Raw genomic sequence first — 12,235 nt, forward strand, 5'->3', positions numbered from 1 at the left:
ACCCTTAAGCTGAGGTTTAGACTATGTATAGCTAGATGAGTATATATACTTTCTCTGAAAATTTGACCACTCATAACCACCACCTTTTCCTCAGTAAAAAGGAATACACTTTTAGATTTGGCAAAAGTCTTAATATTCTTCACTTGTGTTATAAACCTACCCTTTCATACAGACAATCTTACTTTCACCTTGTATGTGAGGAATGACCTGAAATTGGCAACAGCATTCACTAAGAGGTTGGTTCTTTCTCAGTTACTCCTACAAGGAGCATCAGGCTGTGTAAATGTTAACTGAGGGAAAGAGACATCCTCCAAACTAGTTATTCAGAGTTTTGTTTAAGAGATATGAGATGTGCGTTAGGATCCCATCTAGTACAAAACAGAAAACAACCCCTTCTCTAATATCTCTAGTTAGGGACCTCATGCGTTAGTCTTTTTTATGCATTAGTTTTCATATTTTTTCCAGCTACAACTATTCAGTGAACTTAACCTGAATTCTGAGTATTTAAAGATAAGCACAAGTATGTATTTCAAGTATGCTTTTCAATATGTTTTCTGACTACCTTAAATTTAAAGCAAAAGGGACAAAGGTACTGCATCTCCAAAGACTGGAAAACTTTGATTCCGACTACAACAGAAAATTATTCAGTGCTCAAGGATGTGATAACTGTTAGCAAACCACTAGAGTATCCCCGCTAGCATTCTGGCACTTGCTAATTTACACTCTCCCAAACAGTTTCTATGCACGGTGGAGGGGTTAGTGTAGGCCAGCAAGCATTACTGTTAAGTAGTTCTCATGCAGTTAACTTACGCTGAGAGTTCAGTTTGAGAGTAAGTGGGCTACTACATGCCATTTTGACTCAATGCTTGAGAATGTTCCCAGAGGTGTTTAATATACTAGTATGGGTTTACAGTGCCTATGCCCAAAGACATGAAATAGCACAGAAAAAGTAGAAGAAAAGAGGTATAGACTCCATGATACACTATGCTTGAATAGATAGGTTTTGTATAAAGTTTTAATCTGACACTGAAGTGTGTGTTGTGAACTTAGAAGAGCTCTTCATTTAGGATTCCAAAGGTCTGGAATTAAAAAACAGATTATTATTCACATTTGTAATAGATACTCTTTCCAGAGAGTAGAAAATGTACCTGTACTTATTTAATTGCTCTGAACATAAAAGTTGGTGTCAGAGAGACTTTGCTTTCAAGCTTTGGAGCCAAAGGCATCACACGCTTTTTCTACATGTCAGCTATCCTTGAGTCAGAACAGCAGCAAGTAGACCATACAGACACGTTTATGGCTTTTTTAAGGTTCTTAATTATAGAAGATAAAGAAAATCTATGAAGTCTCCAACATCATTATGAAGAATTGAAATTAGCTTTATCTGTCAATGTCTTTTGGAAAAAAAAAAAAAGGAGTTACGATGCATACATTCTGACAGAGCCACTTCTAAGCTCAGGAACTTATCTTCTAAACATTTCTGAAATCCCAGTTTACTGATCATCGGATTCATCATTCAAAAGTGATTTAGAAGAATCCTTGAACGTGTACATAATCTGCATCTAATAAATCCGAACCTAACATGATAGGAAAAAAGAAGGAAACTCAGAAGACTGCTGAAACTCAGAAAAGTTCCCAAACTATTGACAGAGGAGGAAGGAACTGAAATTTTAGGCAAAGATGCTCCCACTAGTCTCCTAAAACAGACATACAACAAGTTTATGGATTTTTTTTTCCTTTTTTGCTTGAATTTTATGCAGTATAAAAAGAAATCTTACTAGGAAACAATCTGATGAGGCATAAAAATGCAAAAGAGTAAACTAAGCTATGCCAAACTTAAGTACTACATAAAAACTTTATGATTTCTGACAGCAATATGCAACTCAGTGCATGACAGGTCTAATATGACTGACAGTATTAACAACACTTACTTGAAAAACAAGTATAAACTATGGAAGAGACAGTATGCAGCCCATAAATCTTTGCTGCAAAAATAAACGGGCCATCATTTGTCCTTACTTCTCATCAGTAACTATCATAGTGTATTACTGTCCTAAAGGACATTAAATCTTCTTTTTATTGGAGAAGGTGGGGGGGCAGGAGGTTAAGAGGGCAAAACCAACTAAACACACATTTGTAGCAAAACCAAACAAACAGCTGTACATGACAAAAGCTGCACTTCCAGCTCCTGAAACACAGATAGCTTAATGCTAGATATATATCCTGTGGAGTTGTGCGACATGTTTATCTTGCCTCTATTCCAAAGTGTCCACCAATAATGGTGGGGTTTCTCATTTTGATGGAAGAAAGTGTGGTTGAAGTCTAACACTAACATAAATTACAGTGTACTTTCCTGCATTCAAGCAAATTGTAGGCACACTCGAAATGCAAAGAATGAGTCTAATACTGAGAGAACAACTTTCTTAATTGTTGTGTCTTCTCTGTCAGGCTGGAGACAAAAAAAAACATGTTACTCTGACCTGATATTGTAGAGGATGTGGAATCTTCATCTGTAATCAGAACTTAACTGTAAAAGGTCTTGAGCAATTGGATTTGCTCTGAGCAGGGTGTTGGACCCCACTGACCTTTACATGCTTCTTCCAACCTAAATCACCCCACTACTCCATGACTTTAATCTTAGGTTATGTTTTCTTTTTATACTATATGGATATATTTTGAACAACCAAGTACTTTTTTTGCTTAAGAATAAGTTTAAGAATATTATAAATTATATAAAATATTGTAAATAAAACTACATTCCCTATCTTTCACAGTGAGATGTACACATCTGTGTACAAATTATGCACACAATGAACTATTCAAATGTCACCATTATTTCTTAAAGATAATGCATACTGTAAATTTATTATTTTAAAATTACTATGATCAAGAGCTATGCTATTTAGCCTACATGTCATTTTTATTTATTGGTCTAATAGGATCAGAGCAAACTTAAACATGTAATCAGAATCAAACACTGTGGGTGTTAAGATGAAACAAGATGCTCTAAAACTCTGGCCTTCTTAATTTCCTGACAGATATGTTTTTGTTGCAAATAAACAAAATAATTTTAAAGGCATTAAAGAACTTATTTCCTTATATATATATATGAAGAATGTAACTAGTATGCTTTTATAGCTGCTTAGTTTTTATACAATTAAAATTAATCTTTCTGAAAAATAAGAAAAAAATCTTAATCTAGAAAAATATCTCTATGCTCATTAATATATATAAACCACATTAACAGGTCCTACTCTTCACTTTATTTCTGCATTTTTAAGTCATTAAAACGACTGTTTATGTTAACCAAACTGGCTAGTTTCTAAGATAGAACATACTACACACATCTTCATTTACTTTATCTTGAACAAGTAAATTCAGGAGCCACCTATTTACCTTTGCTTTAGTCGTCTTTTGGCTGTTGTAGGAACATTAGCACCATAACCATATGAGAAGAGAACCCTTTCAGCTTCAACTTCATCTTCCACTGCAAAAAAATCCAGAAAGGTACTATTATTAAGGTGTCCTTTGAAGAATACAATTACAGTGTAAGAACTTACAAACTTCTAAGTGATTCTATTTATAATTATATACGTGCACTTTTTTTTTTCTAGAAGATAGATTTTCAGTTGTTGTAAAATGACACAACCTTTTGGGCTTTAGTTGAACAGTTTTGTTGACAATTAGCATTAATACAGTGCCATACATTCACTTTATGAGACTGGCAGGCTTTTCACTTTTTATTTCTTAATTAACATAGGACTTAATAAAAAAGTAATAAATAATATAAAAGTAGGAAAAATAAAAAATAAAAAAAGAGGTCAGTGCCCTGGAATATTCACTACCGGTATGGTCACAAAATAGAAAGTAATATTACAAGCTTAATTCAGCAGAACAAAGATATGTTGCTGTTTGTTTTTTCTAAATAATGCATTTTCTGTGCATACATGACAAAGTAGATGAAGATAAAATTAGGGAGTGCTGGACATAAACAAGTCCATGGGATCAGAAGAGACAAATCCAAGGTTGCTAAGAGAGCTGATGTCACTGCAAGGCTGCTCACCATCACTGAAAGACTGTGATGATCAGAAATTTCTGATAACCTGAGGAAAACAAATACCATACCCATCTTCAAAGAGGGCAAGAAAGAGATTCTGTGAAATGATAAACCAGTCAGTCTCTCGTCAGTCTCTGTTAAAGTTATGAAGCTAATTTCCCTACTTCCAAGTATGGACAAGAACACGGTTGGGAACAGGTTGCAAAAACAAATCATGTCTGACTAACCTGATAAACTTCTGTGATGAAATGAGTGGTAGTAAGAGGGAGAAGCAGAAGTTGTTCACCTTGACAAGTGTAAAGACAAAACTTTTGATACAGTCTCTCATAATATCCTTAAAGCCAAACCAGCATCCATTGGGTGGGTAGAAAATTGGATGGACCTTTGGTCTCAAATTAGTCATACAAAGTCCAACTTTGAGTCAGTCATTCAATACTGGCATCTCTCAGGTGTTAATACTGCTCAAAATCTTTACCAACAATGCAGACGATGGGATACTGTGCACCTTCAGCAAGTTTCAGAAAGATACCAGATTGGGGAGGTGGTATCATGGACTGTGGAACAGGGCTGCTATTCACAGGGACCTCTACAGGCTGGAAAAATTGACTGACAATAACCTTAAAGTTAAGCAGAGGCAAATACAGAGTCCCAAATCTGGGATGGAGTAAGTCCAGACACTAGCACAGGCTGTGGGCTGACTGAATAAAAAGCAGCTTTGCAGGAAAAGATTTAAGGTTTCGGGTGGACAAGCTGACCATGAATCAACTTGTAGGAAACAAGGCCAACTGCATTAGCAAGAGTGCACACTGCTAGTCAAAGGATATGATCCTTCTATTCAGTACTTGTGAGACTACATGCAGAATGCTATGTTCAGTTTTGGGCTCCCCCATGCTTGGAGACATTGCTGTATTGAGTCCAGCAAAGGGTCACCAAGACCATAAAGGACCCACAGTACATGATTTACAAAGACAGGCTGAGAAAGATCTTCTTGCTGTTTCACACTGCCAAACAGGAAGCTACAGTGAAAAGACAGACTTTTCTCAGAAGTGTGCAGTTATTAGGACAAGAGGCAATGACCTTAAGTAGGAACACATAAATTTCTGACTAGATAAAAGGAGAGAGGTTTCTATTATGAGGGCGGTCAGATATTGCAACAGGTTGCTAGGAAAGGTAGTTGAATCCCCATCTCTGGAGACATTTACAACTTGACTAGATAAGCTTCTTAAGCAACCTGATGGACCTGCTTTGAGCAGAGGTTGGACTAGATGACCTCTAGGGGCCACTTGCAACATCCACTATTCTATAATTTGCAGGCTGTCTTCTGAATTTGCCACATAAACCAATTATGATATTTTGCAAATATCAATACTTTGCGATAACAATTATTTTAGCTAAATACTTACTTTGAACTTCAAAAATGAAAGTTTGAAATTCTAATTATAAAAGCAACAAAATAAATGCAACAGTTTGAACATTAAGTTCATTTTAGTAGTGCACAAGATGACTAAGAAATTCAATTTTACTGATAAGCTGTTCAGCCTAGATCAACAGTTTTCTAAGTATTTTCACTTTTAATATTCATGATATAGTCCAGGGCTTAGACTTAGCTAGCTTTGTAATGCATCTGGAAATGGCTGTGCATATTGTCGTTAGTGGTAGTAACAGTAAGTTGCAAACTGTAACAGTGACCCATTAATCTCCAAATATTCCCCTATCACCAGACATAAAACTTGCCTTCTACTGCAACACCAATCTGTCTCCTACAATGAGACTCCAAACGTTTTGCCACCTCATCAGTCCCATGCTCCTTACACGTCCTGCTCCCACATGCTGAACTTGACTTGTAGTCTCGAAGCAGCAAACTACTGCTGAGCATAGCTTCCAGTAACACCTGATCAATTAGCAACTGTCTGTGCCAACGTGCTTCTTTCATGGCTTCAACAAGTACCTCCACAGAAGCAGAATTAGGGGATGCTTCCTCTTTTGCCACCATTTGACAAAGCTCACAGACTTTATGCCATTTGCATACCCCCGACACGACATTTACTACAATTTGGAAACCTTTAATATTAACTGAAACCCTTCATGAAAATACAAAGAAAAGTTGACAACTTAAATAGTATTACCCATTGGCCTTTTTCTTATCATTATTGACAACAACATTAACTGTAGTGCGCCTCTAAAATAGAATTATGAGACAACATAGAATCACAGAATATCCTGAGTTGGAAGGGACCCACAAGGACCACTGGGTCCAACTCCTGGTTCCACACAGGACCACCCAAAAATCAGACCGTATGTCTGAGAGTGTTGTCCAAACACTTCTTGACCTCCAGTAGGCTCAGTGCTGTGACCACTGCCCTGAGGAGCCTGACCCAGTGCCTGACCACCCTCTGGGTGCAGAACCTTTCCCTAACCCCCAGCCTGACCCTCCCCTGTCCCAGCTCCATGCCGTTCCCTCGGGTCCTGTCGCTGTCCCCAGAGAGCAGAGCTCAGCGCCTGCCCCTCCGCTCCCCTCGTGAGGGAGCTGCAGGCCGCCATGAGGCCTCCCCTCAGCCTGCTCTGCTCTGGGCTGAGCAAACCAAGGGACCTCAGCCGCTCCTCACGTCTTGCCCTCCAGACCCTTCACCATCTTTGTTGCATGCTGTAGTATAATTGAATATTGTAAATTTAACAACTGTATACTATTCTAAATATTTGTTGACAGATGAACTCATCCAAACAAAGCAGATCTAACCTAACATCTGAATTTTAAGCAAATTGAGATTATATGATGTGTAAAAATAGAAGATAAACTAAATCTCAAGAAGTTCTACAAGGCCAAGTGCAAGGTCCTACACCTGGGCCAGGGCAATCCCAAGCACAAATACAGGCTGGTCAGAGCATGGATTGAGAGCAGCGCTTAGGAGAAGGACCTGGGGTGCTGGTTTACGAGAAGCTAAACATGAACTGGCAATGTGCACTTGCAGCCCAGAAAGCCAACCATATCCTGGGCTGCATCAAAAGAAGCGTGTCCAGCAGGTCAAGGGACGTGATTCTCCCCTTCTGCTCTGCTCTTTTGAGACCCCACCTGGAGTGCTGTGTTCAGCTCTGGGGTCCCCAGCACAAGAGGGACATGGCCCTATTAGAATGAGTCCAGAGGAGGGCCACAAGGATGATCAGAGGGAGGGCTGGAGCACCTCTCCTATGAAGAGAGTCTAAGGGAGTTGGGGTTGTTCAGCCTGGAGAAGAGAAGGCTTCAGGGAGACCTTACTGCAGCCTCCCAATACCTAAAGGGGGCCTACAAGAAAGCCGGAGGGGAGTGATAGGACAAGGGGAAATGGTATTAAACTAAAAAAGGGTAGATTTAGATATTAGGAAGCAAATCTTTATTCAGAGAGTGGTGAGGCACTGGAACAGGTTGCCCAGAGAAGCTGTGGATGCCCCATCCCTGGAGGTGTTTAAGGCCAGGTTGGATGGGGCTTTGGGCAACCTGGTCTAGTGGGAGGTGTTCCTTCCCATGGCAGGGGGTGAACTAGGTGATCTATATGGTCCCTTCCAACCCAAACCATTCTATGATTCTATGAAAAACAATACAGAAATTCCAGTAAGTAGGACAGAAAAACTTGACTGTTGTGGCATTAAGAAGGCACCAGAACTTCAGATTTTTAAGGCTTAGTTATGATAGGTAATTTCTCATGGGCTGAAATACCTCAGGTGGTGAAAAACATAAAAATAACTTAATCCGCCTTTCTCACAAACCACCTTTTTGGTTACAAGTTCAGGGCTGTATTTCTTAGAAAAGTGTCAATGAGATTCTACTCAATAAATCCATAACTGTCAGTACTGCCCACATAAATGTCAGATCAGGAAGACACACACCAAAAAATTCGGAAATATAGTAGATATCAAGCCAAAGAAACATTCTGTATTGGTATGTGCCTGTGTCATCTTGTTTTTTGTCCTTCCAGGCTGTTCACCTGACACTGTGATATAAAATGTACATTTTTGCTAGCGAGGGGAAACTCTTATTACTGTCATTTTTCACACTACTTAGCAAAAAAGTATGATTGTGAGGATACTGATAGTCTCAATCTTTTTCTTAAAAAGCTCCAAGCACTAGAAAGCAAGACAATCAAATGACTAGTCTACAACAAAAATCCTTCAACATGAAGATTTTACCCTGAAAAGGAAGAAGAGAGAGATGCCAAGAAAGTTTACCGTTGATATTCATGTGGAAACCACTCAAATGCTTTAAGGAGTGGCTATACAAATTCTTGATAGTTTCCTGAAGAGGCTGTTTCATGTTATTTCAATATTAATAAAGTGAGGCATGATGAGGGAATAAAAGTCAAAATTCAGTGATCTTTTCCACATGCACATTCTCCAAAGTAAAAAAATTATATGACTATATGACAAAATATACCTTGAACATGAAAATGCACAGCTTACTAAAAAGTCCAGAGAATCCAATGCTCACCCCTAACCGCTCAGCACCCCCAAATAGTGTAAAACAGCAGAAGCTTCATAACTCAAGTAGAGGAAAAAAAAATCACATAGTATTGAAATGTAAAGAAGTGTTTAGTTTATCTTCTCTGAAATACTGATTGGAATATTTCTAAAACACATTAAATTTGAAAATAATGGTATTTCCTTTCGTTCAAATATTTTTGACCTTTAGTTTTGACACGTAAATGCTAGGACTTAATTTGAGACACACGGGAAAGTATGTCCGTATTCTCTAAGTATTTTTTAAAAAGAAATGTCTTTTTTTTTTTTTTTTCCGATTTGCCTCAGAAGTTCACCTTGGTGCTGGAATTCAGTGTTAACTAGTATTACCCTTAAGTTTCAGTGTCAAAGATACAACAACAATAGTAAGAAAAAACAAAGTTATTGAAACATATTAAAATAATATTGCACTATAACTCCCCTTTTTCCTCCAACAGAATCAGAAAATAAACAGTGGTTATATATAAATGAACCAGTGCATTTGTAAACTTTAATTTCTTTAAATCATATTCTGTATCTTATAATGTAAATTATATTTAAAACATATTAGACTATTTAGCAAGAAGTTAACAATTATTTAGTTCTGTAAAAATCTTTACTGCCATCATAAGATCAGTAAGAAAATGTAAATCCATGTAAAAACAAACAAACAAACAATAGTATTCTGAACCTAATTTTCTTTTTGGGGAAAAAATAGTTAAGGCCAAAAAAATCTACATTAATACATAAATACTCCTTAGGCAAGTTCATACATACTTTAAAAACAAAAACATGTTACTTACTAAAACATAAGCATGTATATAGCAAACATACTTATGGTCAGACTGGAAACTTTGGGTTGTCATGCCATTCTAACAAGTACAAACTGCAGTGTATAAAATGAATAAAAGTATGCACACCGTAGCTACTGAAAGACTGCCAGGTGTCACTACACCCCAGTAATATATGCATAGCTATATACACTACTGTTTGCATATAAAACATATACAACTATCTTCCACCTGGAAAACGTTATTTAAAAATTGTAATTATTTTTTTGAGAAGGAAAGGAAGACAGAAGGACAAGGAAATATATAGATTAGTTTGAAATCTTAAAAATAGTCTACTCTGTTCACACACTAGCTAAAAGACCTCAAGATGAGAGTCTTAGTTTTGAGTTAGAAAGCACTTGCTTTGTGGATTCACTTAGGCTAAGAATCATATCAATAGGGATTCCACAGAAATTCTGCTGTACTTGAGAATAGATATTGGCCAACCAGAAATAAAATTGTTCCAAAATAATCAGACTTGAGTTTAATCCATGGTTTTGTACTTGGAACAGACTGATTTGCCACTAGCAAATACTTCACGTCTGATTATTATTAATTCAACAGAAGAAAAAGCTTTTTGGTTTTTGTTTTGTTTTGCAATTCATTCAAATATTCACATTTATTACTCTATTGTATTATTAAACCTGTAATCATTTGTCAACAAAGACAGTTTCCTGGTATTCAAAATATATGATAGGAGAATCTTAAAAAAAAAGTCATAATTATAATGGATAATTAGAATAAGCAAAAGAGAAACGAGGGGGGAAAAAGTGAGATGATCATTAATATCCATACATCTAAATTCATGTTTATTTGATCAATATTTAAAAATACATTTAGAAGCCTGTGTAATGGGTTTCCGTGGCAAGGGTTTGGTAGCAGGTGGGCTGCAGGGGTGGACTCTGTGAGCAGAGCCCAGCAGCTGCCCCATGTCAGATCAGAGCCAGCTCCGGCCGGCTCCAGAAGGGACCCGCTGCTGGCCAGAGCTGAGCCAGGGAGCAATGCTGGTTGGGCCTCTGGGAGAGCAGATTGAAGAAAAAAATTCAACAACAACAAAAAACCTGCTGTGCAACAGCAGCTGGGAAAGCAAGGAGTGAGAACCAGCCCTGCAGCCCCCAAGGTCAGTGCAGCAGGAGGGCAGGAGGTGCTCCAGGCACGCAGCAGCAGTTCCCCTGCGGCCTGTGGAGAGGCCCCTGGTGGAGCAGGCTGTCCCCCTGCAGCCCACGGGTCCCACACGGAGCAGATCTCCACGCTGCAGCCCGTGGAGGAGCCCCCGGTGGAGCAGGTGGATGTGGCCTGGAGGAGGCTGCGGCCCATGGAGAGCCCCCGCAGGAGCAGGCCCCGGGCCGGAGCTGCAGCCCGTGGAGAGGAGCCCACACAGGAGCAGGGGGTCTGGGGGGAGCTGCTGCCTGGGGGGACCCGTGCTGGAGCAGTTTGCTCCTGAATGATGGACCCCGTGGTACAGACCCATGTTGGAGCAGTTGTTGAAGAGCTGTAGCCTGTGGGCAGCCCCTGCAGCATCAGTTCGGGAAGGACGGCATCCCGTGGGAGGGACCCCACGTGGAGCAGGGGCAGAGAGGGACCGTGAAGGAGCGGCAGAGACAAAGTGTTAGGGACTGACCGCAGCCCCCATTCCCCATTCCCCTGCACCGCTTGGGGGGAGGACATAGGAGAGGGTGGCTGGGGAGGGGGTTTTTCATAGAATCGTGGAATCATTTAGGTTGGAAAAGACCTCTAAGATCATCCAGTCCAACCTTTAACCTAGCACTGCCAAGCCCACCAATAAACCATGTCACTAAGCACCACATCTACACGTTTTTTGAAAATTTCCAGGGATTGTGTCTCAACTGCTTCTCTGGGCAGCCAGTTCCAATACTTTACAACTCTTTCAGTGAAGAATTTTTTCATAATATCCAACCTAAACTTCCCTGGTGCAACTTGAGGCCATTTCCTCTCGTCTTATTATTTAGTAGCGCTTGGAAGATAAAACCAATGTCCACCTTGCTACAGCCTCCTTTAAGGTAACTGTAGAGAGAGTTTTTAGTTTGCTTTTAGTTTCTCACTGTTCTAGTCTGCTAGGGAAGACAATAAATTACATTAATCTCTCTTATTCTGAGTCTGTTTTTACCCCGTGACAATAATTGTTGAGTGATCTCCCTGTCCTTATCTCAACCCTTGAGCCCTTTCCATCGTATTTTCTCTCCCTTTTTCTTTGAGGAGGGGGAATGAGAGAACAGCTGCAGTGGAGTTCAGCTGCCCAGCTGCATAAAACCACCACAACTTGTCATTAATATATTCTGTCAAAGTAATTACTGCATCTTAATCGTCAGGCATGAGGAGGCAGGGAGAATGGCAGACACTCTAAGACTTTCCAAGTGCCATGAGAAATAAGATGTCTTGTCAGAACACAGAAACATCTACAGATACAATATGATTTGTATCAGAACTTACTTTCTGCTGTTTGCATTATTATTTCATCAAGTTCTTTTTCAAGTTTTTCGTAAGTATCTAGTCTTGCCTGAAACTCAGAATTCTGTGTTTGGAGTTCAATAATGCGTGTTTCACTAGAAGACTGAAGACTATAAAATTCCTTTGTAAGCACCTGTGACAATGAATAATGAAAAAATCAGGGATTCAGCATCACAGCTGTGAAAAAGGCAAAAAAAATAAAAAACACATGTAAAACGTTCAGCAAGATGATATCAAATAACAATAATGCATCAATATAACTTTTCCATAGGAGAAATTAAAATACTTTAAAAATTAGTTATTTTTTCATCTATATGATCTTGTACCAGATTACACTCAGGTATCCATTATGACACTCTCCTAAGGCCTTAGTAATTCTGTGAATCCCTCTCTGAAAGAGCTACAATAATTT

The 12,235-nt window shown here is 38.9% G+C and overlaps 1 protein-coding gene across 6 annotated transcripts in view; it reads right to left on the minus strand.

The window, feature by feature from the left end:
• The window catches only part of PIBF1 (progesterone immunomodulatory binding factor 1), a 146,674-nt gene that overhangs the window by 39,303 nt on the left and 95,136 nt on the right, over positions 1-12,235 (minus strand). For 5 of the 6 annotated variants that reach the window (XM_083810486.1, XM_083810487.1, XM_083810485.1 and 2 more), the window contains exons 12-13: positions 11,806-11,956; positions 3,397-3,487 (exon numbers count right to left, since the gene is read on the minus strand). In XM_083810486.1, the coding sequence (XP_083666612.1) occupies positions 3,397-3,487; positions 11,806-11,956 (242 nt within the window). The remainder of the gene's footprint in view (positions 1-3,396; positions 3,488-11,805; positions 11,957-12,235) is intronic. The other variant, XM_083810488.1, reaches the window with a different exon arrangement.

This window comes from Anser anser (assembly GCF_964211835.1).
Source record: "Anser anser genome assembly, chromosome: 1".
NCBI lineage: Eukaryota > Metazoa > Chordata > Aves > Anseriformes > Anatidae > Anser > Anser anser.